Raw genomic sequence first — 26150 nt, 5'->3', positions numbered from 1 at the left:
CTTGAGTTTGCGGGGGGCTGTTAGAATTTACCATCACCTACCACCACTACCACCTCACCTACTCCACTAAACCTAACCCACTACACCACTACCACCTCACCTACTCCACTAAACCTAACCCACTACACCACTATCACCATCCACTACACACCATCCACTACACCTACATCTATATAAGGAACCATTTGTAATAGACAGAATATGTATCAATTCATCAATCAATAATACAATTCTCTATTTCTCTTTATACATTAAATTTCTACAGTCTTACTATAATTACATCATTATGGCCCAGAACTTGTGTGTGTGTGTGTTTTTTTTTCCTTTTCATTTAAGTTATTAATTGCTAAATGCTGTCTAGTTGACTGATGGAAAGTCTCGTAGTCCATGGAATTATGAAAATATAACAATAAAATTATATTATATATTTACCCTTAATCATATTCCAACTCTGTTACATTTATGTTTCTCTCTAGTACATATTCTCTCTAAAACATATTAGACATGCAGAGCGGCGGGGCAAAGAGAGGAGTGGAAGGGTAGCGATTGAAGGTGGAGATTTAATGAGGGGCAAAGAGGGGAGTGGGAGGGGGGTGATTCAAGGTGGAGATTTAATGAGTGGAGGGGGTTAGCGGTGGATGGGTTGGCTGTTGCAAAGGTGGTGCTTGTTGTGGTTGTAGAGGGGGAAATGAGTTGGACAAGGAAGAGGAGAGGTAGAGGGAAGGGTAACTAGGAGTTGGACAGAGAAAGAGGGGATGGTTTGTTGAAGTAGGGGTGGGCAAATAAGGAAGAGGATGGTTTGCTGAAGTATGGGACAAGGGTTGGTTACGGTGGTGATGGTTTTTAGGCTTCGTATACAACTTCATACACTGTAATAACGGTGGTGATGGTTTTTAGGCTTCGTTTGGCTGTCGGTTGAGTTAGGGTGGGACTAAATTAGTCATTAAAAGACAAAATATATTAAAAAATTAAGGGCAAATTATAAATAAATAAAAAAAACTCTAAGATTTAGTGTGTTCTGCAAATTAAACCTCAGGTTTTTAATTTTGACAGTTAAAACCCTGTAGTTCATTCCGTGTCACAATGTAAGTCCCCGTCTATCTCCGTTTCATCAAGTAACGAAGAAAGCCATTTTTGGCGCTTAAACCAACCCAAAATGACATCATTCCTTATTAAACCCATATAAAAGCCCCCAAATCCTTAATTTCACCAATTAGGGCTACGATTTGCCCCAATTTCTTCGATTTCGTCGATTTAGGGCAAAGGGGTTGTTGCTATTTGGAAGAAAATCTGAACCAAGGTTTGAAGTACTGCTGGTTACTGTTATTTGGAGTGTTGGTAAATGATTTATACGATTTCTTTTGTTTCTTTCTTCTTGTAATTTGTATATGAAGTTTTGTTTTTTCGTTTTCTGATTTTGTGAATAAAGTAATGGAAACTCTGTGTTTGTATATTATTTTATCGCATGGGTATGTGTGTGTGTTGGTTACTTTAATGTTTTAGATGCTTTATGAAATTTTTTATCTCTATTGATGGACCATTGCATAGACTGAGTGGTTGGACCACTGCATTGACTGAGTGATGGACCACTAATTTATCAAATTTTTCATCTCCATTGTTGGTCCCATGCCACCTGCTCAATCCATTGATTTTTGATGCATTTTTTTTTTCGTTTGTGATATATTTGTTTTATTTATGAATGCAGCAATAGATGATATAAATATGAAATTAGTTTTACATCATAGTGGATACTTTATAGATAGTGATGGTGGGCCTAGAAGTTACTTTGGGGGTAAAGTACATGTGTTTGATATTGTTAATGTTGATAAAATTTTTGTGCCTGAGCTGATATATATGGTGAAGAAGTTGGGGATATGTGATTACATACAGTTTTTTATAGGATTCCCAGAGAAGATCTGGTTAGAGGGTTAAAAAGATTAGGTACTGACCAAAATGTTTTAGAAATATTTCAATATCTAGGTTCTGCAAACATATTAGAATTATTTGTTGAGCATCATGTGCCACACAATGTAGACACCCCTTACCCTATTTTGTTCCTTACTGATGTCCCTGTAAATGATGATGAAAATGCTCAACGTCCTCAGTATCATGACTATGAAAATGAAGCAAACAGTGAAGATGAGAAAAATGATGACTTATCAGATAGTGATTTCTTAACTAGTACTGAGGATGAGGATGATCCTACTGAGGATGATATTATGTTTTATGGTAATATAGAGAAGGAACCAAATGGAGAAGGAAACAATGCATTTGAGGAATGTGTTGTAAATGATGGGGATTCATCTGAGGAGGAATTATTAACTCCTAAAGGATCTGATGAAGAGGGTAATAGGAAGCCAAAGTATCCTGAATTTAGGCTTGAGGTTGATATGGCTAAGTTTGAATTTAAAATTGGAATGTTTTTTAATAATTCTATTGAATTTAAAGATGCTGTGAGGGAATATACAGTAAAAGGGGGCTATGATGTCAAATTCACAAAAAGTGAGACATGGAAGTTTCAAATCAACTGTAGTGATGGGTGTGAGTGAAGGCTTTATGTCTTTAAGATGAGTAGAGAGAAAACATTACAAAATAAGACATACAAACCTACACACACTTGCAACATAAGTTACAAGAACAGACAAGCAACTAGTGCATTTTTGGCATTTTTGGCATCTATGTGAACAAATTCAGGACCACCCGTACCTGGAAAATAATTGAATTTAAGGACACTGTGAAATATGACTTTTTTGTAGAAGTATCTAAAATGAAATGTTACAGAGCTAGGAAACAAGCATTGGTGCAACTTGAGGGAAGAAATGCTGAACAATATACAAAACTTTGGGGTTATGCTGCTGAGTTGATAAGGACCAATCTAGGTTCAAGAGTTGACATCAATGTATGGAGGCTTCAACTTCAAATTTAGCCTAGGTTCCAGAGAATGCTTGTGTGCCTTGATGGAATTGCAAGAGGGTTTTTAGCTAGTGTGAGGCCATTGATTGGCTTGGATGCTTGTCATTTGAAAGGACCTTGTCAAGGACAATTGTTTGCTGCTGTGGGATGGAATGGAAACAACATGATGTATCTAGTTGCTTATGCAGTGGCTGAGAGTGAGAATAAAAAAAGTTGGACTTGGTTTGTAGAGAATTTGTTTGAATGTATTGACACAAATGCAGAGCATGGATGAATCTTCATCACTGATCAACAAAAGATATATGTATGTTTAATGGTTTTTTCATTAGTCTGTTATGTTCCTTAATGTTTTTCATTAGTCATGGTTTTGACATTTATGTTTTGCAGGGACTAGTTCCAACTCTTGAAGAATTGTTCCCTGAAGGCCATTATAGGTTTTGTTTCAGACATCTTTATGCAAATTTTAAAAAGGAGTTTAGAGGGAAGGAGCTAAAGAGCTGTGTATGGAAAGCTGCAAAGGCATATACAAGGGTTGATTGAGAGAAGCATATGACTAAGTTGCATAGTGTAGACAGTAGAGCATATGATTAGATGATGGGACTTAATCTAGCTTAGTGGTGTAGGCATGCATTCAATCCCAAAACAAAGTGTAATAGATTGTTGAACAATATTTCAGAGTCTTTTAACAATTGGGTCGTACCAGCTAGAGATAGATCCATCCTCACTATGTTAGAGTGGATCAGGAGGGCTTTGATGGTGAGGCTACATGAATATAGGGACAAAATGTTGAAGTACCAAGGGCCAATATGTGCAAATATACAAACTAAGATTAAGAGGTCAAAGGTAAAATCTAGAGTATAGATATCTCCTTGGTCAGGGGGTGCACTATTTGAAGTTAGATATGGAATAAGTGGTTATGTTGTCAACTTAGAGAATAGAACATGCACTTATTTCAAGTGGGATCTAACTGGAATCCCTTGTCCTCATGCTGTGGTTACTATTTTCTTTCAAAAAGAGAGAGTTGAGGATTATGTGCATGTGAACCTACTTGAGAACTTATGAGGCATTGATAAATCCACTTAATAGCCAAGATCAGTGGCCTAAGACAAGTTCTGAGCCTTTACTTCCTCCTAAGTTGAAGAGGCCAACTGGTAGGCCTTAAAAACAGAGAATTAGAGACCCAGATGAGCCCAAGAACCCATTCAAGTTGCAGATAAAGTTTACTAGCCTGAAATGCTCCAAGTGTGGTGTACATGGTCATAATCAAAGAACATGCAAGGGGCCTGTCAAGGGTAAAAATGATGGAGCTACAAGTTCATCAAAGAATGTAAGTAATGTATTGGTATGCTCTACTTGTAATTGATCTCCATATATGCTCAAATTGTGATTTAACAATTTTTTGTTAACAGGTGAGGAGTCGACAAACTTTCATGGGATTCAGATCAGATGCAATATCTGGAGAAACATCAACCAGTGGCCAACAACAGCAGCCACCATAGAGGGCATCAACAAGGAGGACATCAACGTCAGCAGCAACCATGAGAAGGGATGAAGTTGAACAAGTGTTAGGTAGTCAGGCTAGTGTTAATAGAGACATTGTGAACTGAATGTTGCAATTATGAATTTGTTTTTTTTTTGTAATGGCCATGTGACCTGAAGACAGATTATGGATGGTGAACTACTTATTTTTGTGGTGAACTGCTTATTTTTTGTAATGGTGAAAGATCTATATTGGTTTGGAGCAATATATGGATGGTTATTATACATGCTTATTATACATAATGTGTCACGACCCAACCCTAAGGGCTTAGGATTGGAATCGCAATTCACTAATTTATTTCAATTGTTGCAAATCAAACGGCGCAGGCGGAGGCAAAAGGAAATAAAAATAATTAAACATAAAATTTACTTCATTTTACTATTTTAATAAGAGAGAATACATCTATAGGGCTTTTATTATTTTATTATTTAGTGACCGGCCCCGAGTAAAATAAAATGGAGCAAAAATAAAATAAATAAAAAAAGAAAAGAAAAGAAAAACAAAATAATGGTTCAACATCAAATTCTCGTGCGGGTTCTACTACGTGAGGTTATGGGCCTTCCTTACATCTCGCCACCTAAAGGGTAACAGCTATAAGTACACAGTAGAGTGAGAAATATTATGCAAAGAGTATAGAGAATATAAAATAACCATGGATAATTATTTAAGTTAAAATAGTAACAAGATTTAATTTGAATAAACAAATGATTTAAAGTAGCAGAAATTGAAACACAGAAATTATGTAATTAAATAACCATAACCACAGTACAGAACAGAACAAAACAAAACAAAGGTCACTAGAGTGACAGTCAAAACATAGGTCAATGGATTCATGACAAATAGAGGACCACAAAGTGGCTAAATAGAGGCCAATGGCTATTTAGTCTCCTAAGGCGTGAGACTCCCATGGTAGTACTTACAAAACATAATTGCTTATAAGGTCATAGTCAAATACTTTCTAAAATTTAAACAAACATATCCATAGGTTTCATTTTAAACAAATAGAGTTTAGAAATTAATCTACATAATTGAAATATTAATATAATTTATAAAACATAACTTGTATAAAATAAATTATGATAAGTCAAATATACATAAATTATATTATGGTGACTCAAGGTATAATATAACTCACCTTAGTATTGACCCTTATCCTTTACTTTTCACTATCACAAATCTTCTCTTTTCCTATCTCTAGTACTCTTGCGTATTTCTCCGCCCTCTTTTTTTTTTTCCTTCCTTTTCTTTGCACTGATCTTGATCAACTCCTCTCTATTTATAGGGAGGTAAATCGTGCCATCACTCAACACGTGTCCACAGCCAATCTTCCTTAGATTTGGATTAGAATCTTCCTAGATTTATACTTTATCTTATTATATTAACTTTTGCGGTAATTATATTTTGGCCCAATTCTTTATACTAATTATGTACCACTTGTTTGATAAAAAAAAAAACAAACTAATTAAATGACACTTTATTGCATACCAATAGAAAATTAATTATTTTATTTTACTATCACTCCCACTATTATTATTATTATTATTATTATTATTATTATTATTATTATTGGTTGTGGTATTAATTAAATATTTAGGGTGTCACGTGATGTACCCAATTGGATGGTTATTATGTATGCTTGGAATGTGCTGTCTATTGGTTTGGAGCAGGTTGAACAATGGCTACTAATTTGTTTTTGACATGCTTGGAACAAGTTGAACATGAGGAATAGGTTGATCAATTGAATGGTTATCATACATGCTTGGATTGTGCTGTATATTGTTTTGAAACAGGTTGAACAATGGCATGTAATCTGTTTTTCCTTCACTTAGACATTTTGTCAAACACATTCAGAGCATTGGCTTTGCAAATGCATCAAATTCATTACAAAATGAATACAACCAAACAAACATTACCACAATCCAAACACGTGTTAAAAAAAAAACAACGATTTATCATTTCATTCAAAATTATATATTAAGTTCACATTGACAAGTGCATAGTTTCATTACATTTCATTTCCTAATCTATAGTTAAATCAAAATTGCTAACTACCTACCTACCTAACTAACTTACATTTCGTAACTGCTCACTGTTAACATTCCAATTATAATCACTACAACAATCAATCTACCTACAATCCATTTCTGTCTACGGCGATACGTTTGAACATCCTTCTTCAATCTTGCAATCTCAGTTACCATTTCCTCTAAGCTTGTAACCTTGTCCACCAACTTTGGCAACACTTGTCTATCACGAGGATAAGTGGGTGGATCATACCAATAGAAGAAACCACAATAAATAAATTACAAAATACCAATCAAAGCTAGGTTTTAGGGAACAACAATATACACAAATTTCATATTATTCACAGGATTAGGAAACTTACTCAATAATTTCGACAACCAAGAAACCTTCTAGCAGGTTTAGCATGAGTCTATCAAGTTTGGATTTTTGCTCTCATTCCACAACTGCAACGAGTCAATTCACCCCAATTGTTTCCACTCCTGCTGTTTCCTTCACTCATATTTCGTAATGGCTGAAAATGGAGCTTCGTTTAGCAGTGGATTCGTCGTTCGTATTGCCCTAAATCGACGAAATAAAAGAAATTGGGGCAAATTGTAGTCCTAATTTGTGAAATTAAGGATTTGAGAACTTTTATATGAGTCTAATAAAGAACAATGTTGTTTTAGGTTGGTTTAGGCGCCAAAAATAGCTTTCTCTGTTACTTCATGAAATGGAGATGGACGAGGGACTTACATTGTGACACGAAATGAATTACAGGGTTTTAATTGTCAAAATTAAAGACCTGGGGTTTAATTTGCAAAACACGCTAAACCTTGGAATTTTTTTTGTAATTTGCCCAAAAATTAATAAGATAAAATGTTACATTCAAATTATAATCATTTCATTTTTTTTCACAAAAATCAAAAAAGTCAACCTAAATGAAAATTTAAATTTCAAATTGGGAATAGACTATTTTAATAACTTTTGAATTTTTATGAAAATATGAACAGAAAAATAAAATGAATAAAATGAATAATGTGACAATTTATAATATTTTTTAAAATTTTTAATTAAAATTAAAAATTACCAAATGAGACGTAGACCAACTAATGATTCCATTGTAATAAAATAAAATATTACATTCAAATTATAATCAGTTCATTTTTTTCTTACAAAAGTCAAAAAAGTCAACTCAAACTAAATTTTAAATTTCAAACTAGGAACATATTATTTTAATAACTTCATGAATTTTTATAAAAAGATATACAAAAAAATAAAATAAATAATGTGATAATTTATAATATTAATTTTTTTTTTAATTAAAACTGAAAATTAGCAATCGAGACCAAAGCCAACTATTTTTTTTTTTTTTTTAAATAACCACAACTTAATATTTTGCCTAGGTTATTTCCTCCCAAATAGGGCTACAAGCCCTCTTCCCGAATCCAGTTATTAATGGGCCTTGGTCTCATCAGCTGACCTTAGAAGTAACCGCTCTCTCTCTCTCTCTCTCTCTCTCTCTCTCTCTGCTCCAAAATTCGAAGATTCAGACAATTTTACTCCACGATCAGGTCACTCACTCAATCCACCGATCGATCTCCAAAATCTCCAAAATTTCCAAAATTCAAATCTCACAGAGTTGCGTTTCTATCAATTCAGATTCAGAATTTCTTCCTCAGTGTTAAAAAAATGAACAATAGCTCTCCTTACATGGAGGGCTTACCAACAACATCTTCGTCTTCGTCTACGAAATCAGAGAGGCGTTGGAAATCAAGGTCTTTCCAAACTTCCAAACCCTCCATCGTCATGGCCTTCTTCTCTTCTCTCGCCTGGCTCTACGTCGCTGGCCGGTCCTCCGCTCTCTCTCAATCTCTTTCTCTTTCTATATATATATATATGTGTGTGTGTGTGTGTGTATCGTCATTGTATATCGGTTGATAATGTGATGTTCTCTTTTATTCTTGCGTTTTTTTATAATGATTTTTCGTTGTTCTTATTTTTTAAATTCTGTTGATGGATTGTTAGATTGTGGCAAGATGCAGAAAACAGAACTTTACTTGCTAATCTTCTCAGGAAGAACGCAGACCAGGTTTGTCTTTGATTTCTTGTTTGGTTGCTCAAAAAATGTAGGAATCTTAGATGTGTTGTGATAGTGACGATCTTGTTAGTTTTTGTTTTTTGAAAATTGCATTCTGATCTCGTCCTAGTCAAAGGAAAATGAGTTGGCAATTTATTTTTGGGTAAAATTCGCTGGAAAATGGGTGTTGTTCAGGAATTTACGGACAATCTTTTTTTTATTATTTTTATTTTAAATAATGGAGTTTTTTTTTGTCAGAAGTCCCAAAAGAGTGTAATCCTTGTACACAAGAAGTAGAGTCAAACAAAACTATATACCCTCGTCAAAACTGAATTCACTTGTTAAATTTACCAAAGAAATGAATTAATCACGAAATTTGGCATATAGCAAAAAATGAAGACAAATGACGCAAAGACAACTTTTAAGATTATGGATTGTGTCTCTACATCCTTAGAGAGGTTCAACCTTTCCTCATTTCTAGACACACTACATTTATACACACAGGCACCACCATTTCGTGTGGGATACTTGGTCCCATTTTTCCTACCCCTCATCCAAAACTTTCTTTTTGTCACATACGATAGACGTGTTCCCCAAATGTCTAAAATGTGTCCGAAGCTAGATTTTTTTTTTTAAAAGTAGTAGGATATGTTTGGATGTGTGTCCGAAAAGTGTTAAGAAGTGTCCGATGAATGTTTATGTTGTGTTGGTTTTTGACGTGACGTCTGACATGAATTCTTAGACGTGTCCATACTTCTTAGGCAGCTTGTGTGGTGGATAAAGTGTTTGGGAAATGAGAACAGAGAAAATGGGAATAGAGAATCCTGTGCCCCACCCTTCCAGTATTCTGCAGCCGCTTTGATTGAAATATGCTGGTCTAATGCTCATAAAACTGAATCACATAAGAGGACATACCCCAACTCTCATAAAACTGAATCATATAAGCCAACATATCCCAAGATGCTCTGTTAGTAAAATTCACTGCTAGGCACCAATAGACGGACAGGACAACACTAAATTTTCACCAAACAATCAAAGGAAATTAGGCAATTGTGGAAATGGTTCAATGCCTTGAAAGATTCAAGGACTTCTGTGGAATAATGACAAGAAAATAATGTAAACAAAGGAAAATTTTATCAAAATTTCCCAAGTTTACAAGGATCAAACTGAAATTACAAGGCTAAAAAGAAACTACTCCTAAGATGAACTACTCCTAGCTGAACTAATCTATGCTAAGTTGATGAATCCTCCCCTGTTCTTGCCTTTGGCTGTCTTTTATAATGCTCCAAATCCTTGGCTTTCTTGTTCCCCCTTTTATAGCCACTTCCCACTTTTCAAGCCTCTTGTAGATCATGCCCTCCTTTTCTTCTGATTCTGCATGCCACTTCCTTTTTAGCAGTGTTATTAAGGCGATAAACGCACCAAGGTGCCAAGGTCTTCTGGGGCCTAGGCTCAAGGCGAGGTGCAAGCTTCATTGAAGTGAGGCGCACATTGTATGTAAAAAAATATATAATTTAATATAACTAAATAATTTAGGGTTCAACATAAGTAAAATGAAATCTTAAACATTTAAGAATATATAATACCAACAAACACATTTATTTTAACATAGACAAATGAATAAAATTTCAAAATTTAACATGAAACATGAATAAAATGAGAGGGGAGAAGAAGAATAAGAAGAGGGGGAAAAATAGATCAGTTTAAAGAATGATGAGAAAGAAAAGAAGACCGGAGAATAAGCATAAGAAGATAGAAGAAGAAGAAGGCAACATCATCACAGCCATGTGAAGAAGAAGATAAGCAACGTAGAGAAGACAACAACATAGATAAGAAGAAGAGGAGAAAAGAATGTGACAGAAACGTAAGAAGAGAAGAAGAAAAAGAAGACAACAACGTGAATAAGAATTTTTGAATTTGTTGGACTAGATAATGAAGGCATGCAATATAGTAAAGTGTTCTTCTGAGACTAGGAATCAGGGTTAATTTTTGTTCTATCATTGATTTATGGTTGAATGCCCAATGTATTGGCATGTGTAATAAGAGTGGCGATCTTTTGTAGTTGCATCATCTTAAATCAATGGTCAGATTTCAACAAAACCAATTAAATTAACAATAAAAAAATGTCCTCAAGACTTGTTCCTTACTGCGCCTTGGACCAATCGTGTGCCTTATCGAAGTTGCTTGGCCTGGAACACTACAAGGCGCAAACCTTGGGCTTGGATGTGACTTGGGCCTAGGTGCGCCTTTAATAACACTGCTTTTTAGCTCCCCATAACTGCCCATAACAAGCATCTCCTTTCGTATCCTCATATTGGTGCTATTTACCACACTTTGGCCAAGTGTCCTTGCCACCAGTTTTTTCTCTTGCTGCCACGTGTCATTTGTTGGCTTGCTTCTACCCTATCGACAGACATTTTACAAAAATGGGTGCAAACACACTCCAAAAAATGGGAATAATGAGCCTCGAGTCTGTAGCCACTTATTGAAAGCAAATTCTCTTTGTGAAGTGGGATAAGCTTGTGATTCAAAATAAGGGAGACCGGTCAATGGGTTTGTCTTGGTTCAAGATGGATCTACTTACAAAAGAGGAGTAGAGATTCTATTAGTAGGCTGAGGTATAATATTCTTAAAACTTTTTGGCGGAATATATTTCTGAAGTATCTGTTCTATGGAGGCCAAAGAGGATTTGATGCATCGCAGGCTAAACAAGGTGGACAAAGGAAAATGATATTAAAAAAATGCTTTTGACGGAGTGTTTTCTGAAAGTCATATCTATTGAAACTCTTGAAATGGCCCATTTCAAGATGCCACTACTAGAAAAAAAATCTGCTTTTCAAGATGATATCACATAGGCCCATATTTCTCCTTTGTTTTCAAAAGTATGGGTTTACTTCTATCTAATTGGAGAAAAAGAGAAGAAAAAAAAAAGTGCAGGGGTTCATTCAAATAAGAAAATGACGTCAAAACAGCATAGATTTAAAGATATTCTTTGTTTTTGATGTTCAGGAAAAAAAAAAAGGAAAAAAAAAAAAATCAGAGTAAAAGAACTATCCTTCAAGAATGAAAACAAATAGGCCTGAGGTTTTCCCACTTTCATTAGGTAAGACCGTCAAAACTGTCTTTCATTGAGTAAGTCTAATGCAATTGCTTGGCTTATTTGATGTGAATTCGTCATTTTACAAATCAAAAGCAATAGAAAGTTTTAGGCTTAATATTTTTTAATATACATTGTTTCTTCCATTTGTTGGCAACAAATCAATTGAGGATTACTGAAAATATATAAATTCATGTATTTCTATTCATTTATGAATTTTAATCTTGTACAAACTTCTTTTAATGTTTTTTGTGTTTCTGTTGGTAGAGACCTAAGGTTCTTACTGTTGAAGATAAGCTAATGGTCCTAGGATGCAAGTATGTTTCGCTATTGTTCTCTTGTCTTTCTACATTATTTATATAGAATATCAGTGTTCACAATCTGAGATGATTATGTGCTATTGATGATGGAAATGTTTCAGGGATTTGGAGAGGAGGATCGTAGAAACTGAGATGGAATTAACTTTAGCAAAGAGCCAGGGCTATCTCAAAACCCAGTTGCAGCAAAGTGGCTCTTCTTCTGGGAAACGGCTTCTTGCTGTTATTGGAGTTTATACTGGATTTGGGAGCCGGTTGAAGCGAAATGGGTTTAGAGGGTCTTGGATGCCAAAAGGTCAGTTTAAATCGTAAATTGATATATCACAGTATTGCAATGATGCTTTTATTTGAGGATGATTTGTTGTTGTGGGAAAAAAAAAAAAAAAACCAGCATGTCTTTTCTCACACTCTCAATTAATAAACTTCTTGTTCTTTCTTCTGAACTTGCTATTTTATCATCAATTGAAAAAAAAAAAGAAAAGGCCATTCCCAAATACTGTTCCCAAATAATTGAAGGCTTTGGGAGGCGTAGGCTGGATAGATGTGACCTTTGGCATTATATGCACGAAGTGATTGCTCTCAAACTTGAACCACATTCTCATACGTAGCCTGAACTTTTACCACTGGTCAAGCAATTAAAAGAAGGGGAAAAAAAAAAAAAATTAGATTTTCATTCTTTCATTTCTAGATTTTTATTTTTTCAATTCTATGTTTTCATTTTTTTTCCAGTTGATTATTATTTATTTCATATTCATGATTATTATTTGAGAGGGAGATTTATGATCTAGTTTCGGCCAAACAAGATTGGGCCGAGGTATTTGGCTTCAAGATTGTGCCGTGGTTTTGCTCAGTAATGGCAAAGGGCCTGCGGAGCCGAGCTACTTGGGCTCTTTGGTATGAAGGCCGGTCAAGTGAGAGCTCGGCTGAAACGTCCGCGGCCTAGAAGGGCTTCATGGTTCGTGCGTTGCTCGGTCGGAAGGCGCGCACCCATAGCTCGGCGTGAAGATTCGTGCCTAAAGCTCGGCAGGAAGGCCTTTGGTTGACCGGAATGACCAATCCCGTGCTCGGTGTCGCCGGAATGCGGTCGAGCACGGCTGAAACGAAGCTCGGTTATTGGAAGCACTTGGTCTTGAAGTGCAGTATGGCTGTTGGCAGCCGAGAAGCTGCAGCCCGGCTGCCGAGCTCCCAGTAGAGTGGGCTGGCAGTTGGGTTAGGTGGTGTTCAGCAAGGTTTATGCTGACAGATGGGATAGTGGAGCCACGTGTCAGGAGATGACTGGGAGTGGATATGGGGCGTAGAGGGTATATAAGCATGTCTGCGCCCCCCCATACGCAGACAGACGAACACTTTGTAAGGAAATTCTTACATTCAAACACTCCTCCCTCTCTCTCTCTCTATCCCAAGGTGTGTGCTAACTTGATCGTCGGAGGGTTTTTCCGGCCACACACCGCCGGGTAGCTCACCGTTATTTGCTTGCAGGTGATCAGACAGAAACGGAGCTCGGAAGAAAGGAATACGGGCTTGCCGAAATATTTGCTCCCCGTACATTATTTATTTCATATTCATGTACTTTAATCCATTTACTTATGCTGTTGCACTTATTGCACATCTATTTCACAATTTAGTTTCTTACTTGAAACATTTGTCTGGTGCCCACAGAAACCTTTCCATTTCAAAGGAGACCAAAATGAAACATTAGTGAAATAATGCAGTTATAGTGTTTTCAAGAAGAAACACACTGAAATGCATTGAAATAAGTTGTGTCAACACTAATTTAGAATCTTGGGTAAACGTTGTTTTTGTTTAAAATTTTTTAGTAATGAAAAAGGCAAAGAGATTCATATATTATTGTAATTATTATTGGTGGACTTTTGTATGATACAAAAATTTTGTTTTGGGTACCATACCTAAACTAACCTAACGCTTAGATTTGGATAATGGAGAATTTCAGCCATTAATTAGTGATGATTAAAATTGGATACAAAAAACAAGGTGGGTCCAGAAAAGCAAAGTGGTTTTCTTTTTTACTTACCACTAAAACTGGCCTTACCGTTAGAACTGACCCTGCTTATGACATAATATGATCATCTACTTGCCACTAAAACTTGTTACACGGTCTTAGAACTCAACCTCAAAAGCTAGCTTTTGGGGTTTAGTTTTATCCAAGACCGTGTAACATAGTATCAGAGTTGGAGTACTAGGGATGGGTAGGGTGCGTGACCCTGGCTTGCACGCCGTAGGTGCTGCCTAGTGAGCACGTTGGGCGTGAGGGAGGGTTTGAAGTGAAGTTCCACATCGCTTGGTTACTAAATGTGACAATACTTGCCATTTTTGTTTTTGCATGGTGCCTATTAAAAAAAAAAAAAAAAACCTTCACTTTTGTTCCATTGTTGGACCCTACGAAGCATTGACACTTCAAAACAAGTGCCATATCCTTGTCGAACACACGGACACGGCGGGGACACATATGGGACATAGCACATGGCGTGTCCCCTTATTTAATTAATTTATTTTCAGGGGACATGCCAGGCCACACTAGGGATATGTTAAGTTGTCTTTTCTCCCATTTTATTTAGTGTTTTTGATTAATGTTGAATATTTATTATTTTTTTCTTAGATTTATATACTTAATAGATCATTTATAAAAAAGATATAAACTGTTAAGTGTTAATTTGAAAGAGTTTTTTTTTTTTTAAAATAAATAAATAAATATAGAATTAGAGTTAGTTTTGTTAATATTGATTGTTTGTGGATGTAATATTAATTGAGATAGCAAATAAAATATATGAAAACATATTTTATTGCCGTATCTCTGCCGTGTCCGTGCCCCTATTTTTTTGAAATTGCCGTGTCCCGTGGCTGCATCTGTGTCCGTGTCTGTATCCGTGCTTGTGTTTCTTAGGTTGGACCTGTATTGGTACTATTACAACCACCACCACTACCACCACCTTTTATTATTATTGTCTCAGTTAATTTCTGTAGCTTATCTTGTTGAGATCTTACACGTCTTTAGGAATCACTTACAAAATTGATTTATTTGAGATTGCTTAACGACCTTTTGATTCAAACAACATTTACTTTGTGATTCTATATTGTTCCTTTATGTGAAGGAAGATGTAATTGTCAATATATTCAAATAATCAATTATTTGCTTTTATACATATAAATAGGCTTTATTTTATTTTTTCGTGGATTTTGAAGTTTATTGTTGTTTCTTTTGTTTTTCTACAAGGAAACAATACATTGAAATAAAATCCTTTGTGTTACTTGTGATTTTTTTTTTTAAAAATAAATTCATTTCTTATTTGTAATAACTAAATATGAAGTTGGTTGGAGGGTAGGGTAGAGCCGGATTTATTTGTGTTTTTAGATTTTTTAGATGAGGTGATTGGTTAGTCCTTGTTTTTTTGGTTTCCCAATCTGGGGTGGTCTTCTTGTATTGGTTGCATCATCTTGATGCTTTCTCAATAATATTTGCTTATTTATCCAAAAAAAAAAAAAAAGTGAAATTTTGAAGCTTTGGCATTCACTTTTTGTGCATGTTTTGCTGTTACAAGTTAAATGTGAATTCCCATGGCTGTTGCAGGTGATGCGTTGAGAAAGCTTGAAGAAAGGGGAGTGGTCATACGTTTTGTAATTGGTCGGAGGTTGTCCCACAAACTTTAAACTGTGTTTTGCAAATTGAATACTACCACCCTACTAAGTTTCCTTGGTTTGATACCTTTTAGAATATTCGTGCTTCTCTAGTTTTAGCTATACTACTGGCTAGACTAACTCCTTATCATAACTCGATAACTTTGAAATTGGCAGTGCTAATCGAGGTGATAGCTTGGACCGCAATATTGATAAGGAAAATGGCCTGACAAAAGATTTCTTGATTCTTGTAAGTTATTGAGTTTAGTGTTCCACAAGAAAACTACTTCAGTCTTTCGCCTCGACTTAAATGGGCTAAACATATCACTATTATATTTAGTGTAATGATATATTGTTCAATACTCCTGACATCCGTAGGAAGATACGTTGAAAAATAGTCTCATGATTATTTCTTATTTTGATCTATATACCAGGATTTGAGAAGCACAAACACTTTCTAAGAAGGTGTCGTGTGCATTTCGGACACCATCATATGTCCATTGTGTCCTAATTATTTTTGAAAAATCTTTAGACATGGACACGCTTTGGACACTTAAGGTGACATACGCATTCATTGCTTAGGCACACACAAAACACATTACAATTCGCAAGTTTGAGCAAAATAACTTGGGACCCAATGGTAGAAGAAATACCTATCAATCCTTCCTTTTAAACTTTAGAAATTAGTATTATGTTGTATGTTTTTACTATCTTCAAATTGAAATATTTTTATATATGACATATAATAAATACATAAAATTGTATATTTTGCGCGTGTCCCCAATGTGTCGTTTTGTCCTACATTTTTTGAAAATTGTTGGGTCGGCGTGTCACATTTCTTGTCACACGTGTTTTTTAGACCTGGATTATAATATTATCTAAAATTCGTTGATAAAGTAGTATAAGAAATAAAAGTGTTGATGTGGGTAGGTAACTTCAACTTTGTTAGTTTATTACCCTTTTGTTTGTAGTTCTTGGATTTTACAAATATGCAATGCATAGAATTTTATTAGCTTTCTTTTTATTTATTAGGAAGGTCATGAGGAGGCTGAAGAGGAGTTACCCAAGAAAGTGAAATTCTTCTTTAGTACAGCAATTCAAAATTGGGATGCAGATTTTTATGTAAAAGTTGATGACAACATTGCCCTTGATCTTGGTATACATTGTACATTTTATTTTCTTGTATGGAATATGACTACTTGCATAATTTCTATTCATTTGTTTGAACTTGTGAAATTGTATTGTTTTTGCTCCATGCTGGTCTGCAGATGGTTTAGTTGAACTTCTTGAAAGCCGCCGTGGTCAAGATAGTGCTTACATTGGATGCATGAAGTCTGGAGATGTGATAACTGAAGAGTAAATACTCTTATCATGTTCAAGTTCAGTTCAGTTTATGACACTTTCTCTAGTGATGTGGTTAATATACACTTAGTATAACCCTTATATGATACCTATAAAAATCCAATTCATATTGGACTTTCTCAGCTTGGGACAGAGTGGCCTTAAGGGTTTATTGTGACATAAGATCTGAATTACATAAAATTTTGCCTTCTCAGTCTGCTACCCACGCTGTGATGTGATTTCCATGGTCAGAGCATCCTTGTGGCGTTTTCTTTGTATCAATAAATATTGTTTAAGTACCTTCTAAAGTGGATCATGCTTGATAATCTATAGCTTGTGCATATTTAGATAGTTATATTGTTGTAGTTTGTCAGGGACGTATTGGTTGCACTACATGGTATTTTGATGCATGGAGGCATAAACCAGGAGTGGGTTTTCTGTCGAGACTCAAGATTAGGGCTGGGGCGTGGGAACTCTTGTTTCTGGGAGGTCACATATACATGTATATTGCTCCACAAGGAGGACAAAGGCTATTATTACCTTTTGTACTGGGGACCCAATCTTTCTTTGAAATGGTATGGGGAACACAGATACTACTAGGGATGGAAAAGTTGCTGCTGCGGTTTTTGACTCCAATTAGGGCTTTAAAGTAGCCTTTCTACTTGTGACTTGGGTTGGAAAATACTATTGATCATCAAACTGGGACTTGAAGACAGTAAAGTTATTAAGAGTGAATTATATACACTGTAGAAGAATTACTGAATAATATCTGTCTAGTTAGTCCTTTTTTATCTTTATTATTTCTTATAAAAGTCATATATAGTTTATTTTGACCCATATTATTATTAGTTGCTTAGATAAGTTAACTCAAGGTTTGCATACTAATTTCAGTCAGTTGGGGACTTTTAGTGATAGATTTAAGATGCTGTCCCAAGTGAACTTTAACTCTTGCAAGGTTTGATTTCATGAATTTATGGTTCTGGGTTAGGGTAGTGTCCTTTTATGTAGAATATTGTTGCAACTAAGCTACGGTGTAATAAAATATTGGCTATTCATCAGTATCATGAATTGTACTTTTTATCGGTGCATCATAAATTGTACTTGATGATATTTTATTATTATTTTATGTGTTGTGACACTATTGAAATTCTAATAATATCTTGAGACCACAAGGGAAAGAAAAAGAGAACAATAGATACTTCCTGAAAAATAATCTGCACCAAGAGAACTGAAGTTGGCTCTTTTGAAATGATTTCTTTCAATTTGAGGTATAACATCATATAGGTTCTATGACCAACTGATGAACGCACTTTTAATGGTGAAAAGGGACTTTTAGGCTTTAAATTGACTATTTGTTATCTAGTGAAAATTTAGATTTATATTAAACAAAATTGATTGCCCAATTTTGTGTGTATCAGATTGCTTAGTGTATATTTTATTAGTTCTCTCTCTCTCTCTCATGTGCACATGTGCTTACCTAAATATCATACATTTGTAGTACAAAGAGTTTGATGAGCTTTTCTTTTCAGTCATGACATATTGACCATCGCCTGCTTTGAATATGACCCTTCCAGTTGAACTGATGTGGATGGTTGTAAAAGAAATAAAGAATTGCCTAGGATATATATCTATATATATATTTGTTTATGTTTATATGCACATATCTAAATAAGTGAGAACTGGTCTTTGTTTGTAGATGAACATGACTACAGAATTGCAGCTTGGCATCAGGGTCACAGTTTAAGGGTTAAAATTTGTTCTCTAAAACTCAGGAATTGCATACAAAGAAAAATTTTGCCAATAATTCACAAATCATTTGTTGTGTGAATGTCATAAAATGCACAGAAAGGAGTATTTACCAAATGTCTGAAGAGCAGTTTGTACAACCTTTCATGTTATGATGAACAAAAGGATGTTTCATCCGTTACCTGTGTGCTTCTATGTCACCACATCAATGTCCAATTTGTTCTCCAAAACTTTGTGGTTCCTTCAGTGATATGGTTTCTTTTTTCTGTAGACTTAATATTCCATTAATGATTGATTGCATATCTGTCATGTTGCTTGTTTTACTTCCAGATAATCTGGAAAAAGGTCTTTGAAAGAATTAAATCTTAAGTACAAATTGTAGCATATGAATAACGCTTCCTTTGTATGTATTTTTGTGGTTGCTTCTCTGGAATGAATGTCTATGTTGTGTACCTATCACTTAAATTGGCTTGAAAACTTTTTGCATTCACTATTTGAACATCCAAATTTATTGCTGATTTCAGGGGAAAGCCATGGTATGAACCTGATTGGTGGAAATTTGGCGATGAGAAATCGTAAGTAACTTGCTGATGGATGAGAATGGTGCTGGATATACACTCATTATATTTGTCTTGATTTTTTGGATCTTATCTGTATTTGACTACTTGTTGCCGATTCCTTGCTGGTATTCTGAAATTAATTGCCTTATCATTTTCTAGTGCAATGTTTCATCATATTTCCTGTGCCCCTTTTAATAGGCAAGAAACCTGGGGAAAGGAAATGAAATTATAGTTTGGGGAACCAGAACCATGAATAAATTACATTTTTAGAATGATCCTACAAAAGAGAAAAGGAAAATGCTAGAGACCCCAAAAGTTCTATCAAATTTTTTACCGAACACTCACATGGGTCATGTGAGTGTTCAGTAGAAAATGACCCATGTGAGTGTTCGGTAGAAAATTTGGTAGAATTTTGTGTATCCCTAGCATTGCTCAAAAGAAAAACTGGGGAGATACTTCGGAAGTGGGAGGTAGCAAACATATGGTGAGAATTCTAATAATTAAACGGGTCATGCTCATGACAGCCCATTGGCCTGTCAATAAGGACAAAATGAAAACAAACTTAGAATCTCAATACAACTTTTACACATCCCAACACGTCTACATATTTTTATACATTTTAATACACTTTTTACATGTTTACCAACATTGATGACAGCCCAAAGGCCTGTTATTAGCATTTTCTCATAATAAAATGGGATAAATTGATGTAGGGATAAGCCATGCATGTTTAAGTAAAAAATGTGTTTACAAGATATCTGTATATAATAAATTTTGAAATGATATGTAAACCCTTGTGAACAATTTGTAAATTATGGAGTTGTATATAATGATGATAGAGATAAAGTAAATGGGACAGAATGATTTGTCTTTTATATAGGATCCACATTTTTTCTTGATAATTGTAACTGTAGATCCGTCTTTTTTCTTGATAAGTGAAATTACAGTTACAGTTTCGACTGTATGAAACATCAATCTTTGTTTCAGGTACTTCCGGCATGCATCTGGTGCACTTTTTATACTATCAAAAAATTTGGCTCAGTATATTAACATAAACAGGTTAGTTATCAATGCTTTGGAAAATGGATTTGGTTTTGATACTCTTTTCAAGTTATGATAAGCCCTATGTGCATTGGATTAGTTGGTACAATGATTGAATTGGCTTTTGTTCTCTTCAGTAAATATATTTAATTTGAGAATAATTCTTATGTTGGGGTAGTGGAGCTCATCTGTGGGGTCCATGTGCGGAAAAAGAGGCTGAAGTCATAAATCATCTAACATATTTTATTACATTTTTGCTCATGCCATTATGAATTATGCAAGAACTAGCTTGATGCTAGGGATTCCAACAACCCCAATCAACTATGGATCCAAGTAACACTTAGATCGAGGCCAAGATCTTGCAAAATCAGATTCTAGAGTCGGATTTTTAGCTCAAATTTTTGTGAGTTATGGGGCTCAAAATCTAGCCCGAAGGAGGCAAAAAAGAGGAATTAAAGAAAGTACCTACCTGAGATTTTTTATCCATTAGACATCTTTTGACACAGAGTCCTATAGATATACTTGTGAAAGAGGTTAGTTCATGATGAAGTACGAGAATGAAGAAAGTTATATCAGTAGGCCATGCTACATGGACCAGGGTATGGGTGCCGGGTGTGGCCCATGTATGTGTGTCTAGGGCATCCAAGCTCACTTACCCCAAACCTTAGGATACAAGGATTTGTATCTAGAAGTTGGATATGGGGACAGAGACAAGTCCTTCGCATTTGAATACATTGTATTTTATATAATATGCTAATATAAGATTTTATTATTTAGGAAATACTTGAATTTAAATTGGATCTAGTGGCAAACGGGAATTCTATCTCTCTATCAACATGAGATTCTTCTTTACTATCATCTGATATTAGAGTAGCCAAGTGTTTAATATGAGTACAGGGTGTCAAATAAATATCGCATATCCTTATCCTTGTCAGATCATGTTCACACACACACACACACACACAGACACAGACACACACACACACACATATATATATTGGAATTATAAAAGAGTCCATGTAACACTATAAGAGTTGGTGACAAGTAGCTTACATGTATGTAATCACATTTATTGGCCTCAGTGGACAAGTAGGTCATAAGTAGATTACTAGCGGTGACAAGGGGCCACGTTCTAAGGAGATTACCTAAGTCTATGAGAACTCAAAATAATACTGTCTGTGCACCTTAAAAATGAAATTAAATGAAAAATTATTAACCAAGAAAATGTAAGCAATCACTTGACTCTAGCTAAAGCAAAAAAGCCCTCGCTAAACTACAACTTAAACAAGCCAACCTGGTAGAGTATTTGAGGCATAGTGGATTATTCTTTGTACCCAAAATAATCCCTTGATCTTGATGACATCTCAAATTTTTGCATAATCAACAATAAGTTAATTTTATAAATTATGATCATATTGTTAGATTGCCAGTTACCCAAATACCTCTTATGCTTTGTTTGGTTCACTGGAATGGAATGAAATGGAATGATCAGTCTATCATAATATTCATTCTCACGTTTGGTTCACTAAAAAAGGTTAAAAAATGTATTACAAATAGTTCATCATTCACCATTGTAAATGAATAGTCATTTCACAAGGAGGCTACAGAATGATCATTCCATTCCATTCTATTTTATTCTAGTGAATCAAACACAACATTACGGAATAGACCAAGCTGTGTAAATTGAGTTCTCAAATCCTCCTCCCTCTTGCAAGATTCCCTTATTTTTGAAACATTATTTATTTAACTTTGACATCTCCATTCCCCTTATAATTATTGTTTAACCAAATAAGCGGAAGGAAATGTAACCCTTCTACTTGTCTTCCGCTCACAACTTGCACTTCCCTTCAATCCCCCCCTACTCAATCCAAACCGAGTGTTAGAGAAACCAAGATTTTAAGTTCTGATGCTTTGATTCTTTGTTAAACAACGTTATAGTGGAACAGATACTTATGGAGAAACTAAAACACATCATGGGGAAACAAATACACATGAAGAGACTTGACATAAGAACTCCCTAAGACCAAGTTCTGATGCTTTCTACTTTGTTAGACTAATTGTCTAAAAAGCTTAAAGAAGTTAGAGCATCGGTTAAAATACTTTATGTCAAGCTGTTACACAGAATTTCTCCACCTTTACAGTGATTAAGCCCCAACAAAACCTTGGACCAATAGACTAATGAATTATATATACATTTTATGGTTCTTTGCATTAGTTATTTTCTTATCTTATTTTCCTAACCATGCAGTGTATCTCTAAAGATGTATGCTCATGATGATATATCAGTGGGGTCATGGATGATGGGTCTCCGAGCAACGTACACAGATGACAGCCGTCTCTGCTGTAGTAATTCGAGACAAGGTAAATGTGCCTCTGTGATGTTACTATGACTGGAATTTTTTGACCTGCCTTGCTAATTAAATTTTTTCCGCATGCCTATTTTGTTATATTTTCCTATTGGAATAATTTATCGGTAAGCATGACAGTGGAAACTGTTTACAATTGAAAGTGATCCCTTTCCTTCTATGTTATGCAATTACCTTTAATGAAATTTTAAGTAGTTTACACTATCCTCACATAGGTAAAGGAAATTCTTCCTTCTTCACTTCCTACCTTAACAAGTCTAACTGCACAAATGAGTTTTATAAATAGAACATAGATGCGAGACAAATAGTGGGTCATGATGTGGGACCCAGCCTTTCTCTCATATATGTGTCTCATTATGTGAAATTCATATTTGTTCCTTGCAGTGCTGCTTCCCACCCTCATCTTTTCCTTCCTTCTAAACAATAGCAACTCTATCCATCCTTCTGACCTATTTTATTTCCTTTTTTTGTCCTTGTAAAAGGATCATGAACAATGGAAACAGTGTCAAATGTGATTTTGGTTGGCTTTCGTGTTCCATTTTTTTTCCCCTTTTGGATTCATTAGCAAGTTTATGGTAAAGAAAAGAAAATGTCAATAGTTTGATTAGGCTCCAAAGCAAATGATGTTGCATGCTATAGTGGATTTGTGCACTGAACTATTTGCATTGTTAACTAACCATTGGTACTAACTGTCATCTTCAGATAAAGTGTGTTCATTGGCTTGATCAAAGGAGATTGCTTCATTGCCATCATAAACCGGGATATTGCATTTGGACTGTAAGGATGATTTTTGCAGGCATCTGACAACAGTGAGGATTTATGAAGCGCTGGCAAATCATTCTTTTTAGTGAGGGAGGTTCACAGTAATTCTTTTATGGGATAAAAATGCACAAGTTGACTGAATGATAAACTGCTGGGTGTTGAAATTCTTGGTTGTGTATACTTATTGTCCATTCTTTCAGCAAAAACAATTGTAATTTTGCGTTGTGAATATTGAAGTGTGTTGGCTAACTTGAAAAAATGAGCATTTACATCAAGGTTTTTGTTGTTGCATAGCTTGAAAGGACTTTGTGCCAATTTGAAACTAGGAAATTTGCAGATGGTATATCCTTAAATGGATCTGAAAAAGATACTAGAAAATAAGTTTTGACTAGAAAAATTAACACTAGGTCTTGAAAAAAACTAGTAAAAATGTAAAGCAATCTCGACTTATCGATGTACTAATAAACTCTTGCTATGAAACATGTGGAGAAAAGTGGTTGATCAAATTTATGGTGGTAGGCTTTATGGATGTATAGCCCTAGTAGGCTTAAGGGTTGTTTGGAAAGTGGTAGTATATTTTGACCTTTTACGAAAAAACGTGAAATATGGATTGAATTTGAAGGGATGTGGTAAAGAGTTGATGGGATTCAAATAAGATGACTGTGACTTAGATAGGATAATGTGTTAAAATAGAATGTGTTATTTTAACATATGTCAAACAAAGTCTTAGTATTGAATGGTTGTAATATCAATTTTGCTGTTTCATTTTGTCTTATAAATTGAGGGATCGTTCCTTCAATTAGTGTAGAAGTGAAGCACAAAGAAAAAGGAAAGATTAGAAGAGAGAATTTGTGAGAACTACACTCAAATATATAATTAAATCATTAAATAATATAACATAATTAGATCTTGAAAATTTATACTTAAAAGTTTTTAAAGAACTAAACAAGAATCCTTGAAGAACTATTGTGTTAAATTTATTATTTTATTTGTTTTACAATTTAGTACTTTATTTACTTTGGATTTTTTTTCTTCTCATTTTATCACTATTCTATTTTATTTGTACTTTGTCATATTGCGAAAGGTTAAAAGACAAAAAAGAGAGGGTCTAAGGTTTTCAGTAGAGGGCAAATATAATTGCTCTAAAAATATGAGAAATTGAGTTTTGAAATAATTTTATCATCCCTCTCTATTGTCTCTATTGTTGATGCCGGCCACCTTTCCCCACTACCACTATACTTCTTGGCCACCACCATGACATCCCAAATCCCCACTCTATAGTATGGCGAAATCTCATCGTGAATGAGAGAGTAATATTGTGTTTGGTTGAGAAATTTGGAAAGAAATTTAAAAGTGAAAGGAAAAAGTGTGTGAAATTAGGTGAAATGTAGGTATATTTTATTTATATTTTCCTTATCTTTTCTCTTTTCTTTTTCAATTTTTTTCTCAAATTGTCTAACTAAACGCAACATAACAGATTGCACGAGAGAGGTCGAGAGAGGTTGATTTCTATGTCACCAACATTGCCCCTGCTTTGACACTGTTTGCAATGGTTTGTTTTTTGTTTTTTGTAGTGGGGTGGAGAGGGGAATTCTATCATATGGAGGGAAAAAAAAAACATTAACTTATCAAATTATTTATCGAGATATGAAAAAGATTCAACAAAAGGCAGAGGAAAGGAAGCATAAGGGAAAGAGAGAACAAAATAATGATTCCATATTGTAGTAATTATTTTTTAAGTTTCCACTCCTATTGTAATTAAAAAAATTATACTGATTTGCACTTTTTGTGTGTGCTTATATTCCATTTATTTGTAATTTTCTCTAAAAAAAAATAGTTTGTACAGTAACATTGTTATTTTATATATTCTATTTTTTTAAAACAAAAAATTGAGAATAAGAAACAAAAAATATGTTTGAAAATTGTTTTTATGCCAAAAAATAGTAATAATCTTCAAATTTTAGAATTTTTTTTTTTATTTTCACTTATTTTCAAAATTAATTGGGGAATTCACTCATCCATACCAAACTCTCCAAGCACCTCCCCCATATTTTCACCGTTATCTCCAACTAGGCTCATAGCGTCCTCCACCATTCGGCTACGATTCTGACATATCCTTGAATATATTTACTTATTTTTATTTTCATTATTTTGAAAATTAGTGTCTATTAATGTCTTTTATTTAATTTTTTTACACATTTTTTTGCAAAAACCATATTTCTTTTTTTATTTATTTTTAATTTACAAAAAAACAGTAGTATTAAAAACTAATGACATTAACAAACAAATGAAGAGGCTGGCCGTCTTGGGGGTGTGTTCAGCAAAAAGGATCAGTCTAAAAATGCTTTCAACCTAGGTTCGACTCTTCGTCACCTTTTAGTGTGGTGTCCTTAAATGTTGTCTCAAGTCATGTCTTAGGGGCTTTTCCCAAACTAGGCTAAAACGTGGTTGTGAACCACGCTTTCACCGTTTTTGTAGCCATCGCGCGAAAATTTTGTGAAATCGTAAAAGCGTGGTTACAAACCACGCTTTTAAGTTAATCATAAAACGTGGTTTCAAACCACGCTTTTAAGTAATTTTTTTTTTTTTTTGCTGAAAACGTGGTTGTGAACCACGCTTTAATTGAGCTTTTAAATAATTTTTTTTTTCTTCAGAAAACGTGGTTCACAACCACGCTTTTAAGCGAATTGTTTTTTTTGAGAAAACGTGGTTTGAAACCACGCTTTTACTGTTGAGCTTTTGTCCACAATCCG

At 34.6% G+C, this 26150-nt stretch overlaps 1 protein-coding gene across 1 annotated transcript; it reads left to right on the top strand.

Annotated features, from left to right (window-relative positions):
• The first annotated feature begins 7858 nt into the window (after positions 1–7858).
• LOC114269941 (hydroxyproline O-galactosyltransferase HPGT3) lies at positions 7859–23672 on the top strand. The gene is made up of 12 exons (XM_028211317.2): positions 7859–8307; positions 8483–8546; positions 11899–11948; positions 12053–12243; positions 15535–15595; positions 15759–15831; positions 16614–16737; positions 16850–16937; positions 19193–19243; positions 20216–20287; positions 22518–22630; positions 23338–23672. The coding sequence occupies exons 1-12, from the start codon at positions 8147–8149 to the stop codon at positions 23358–23360; spliced, it is 1071 nt and encodes a 356-aa protein (XP_028067118.2). The 5' UTR covers positions 7859–8146; the 3' UTR covers positions 23361–23672.
• The last annotated feature ends 2478 nt before the right edge of the window (positions 23673–26150 follow it).

The sequence above is a fragment of the Camellia sinensis genome, chromosome 11, assembly GCF_055761805.1.
Source record: "Camellia sinensis isolate YWXY chromosome 11, ASM5576180v1, whole genome shotgun sequence".
NCBI classification, from domain to species: domain Eukaryota; kingdom Viridiplantae; phylum Streptophyta; class Magnoliopsida; order Ericales; family Theaceae; genus Camellia; species Camellia sinensis.
Note: the sequence above shows the minus strand (reverse complement) of the source record. Positions and strands in the feature narration are given on the sequence as shown.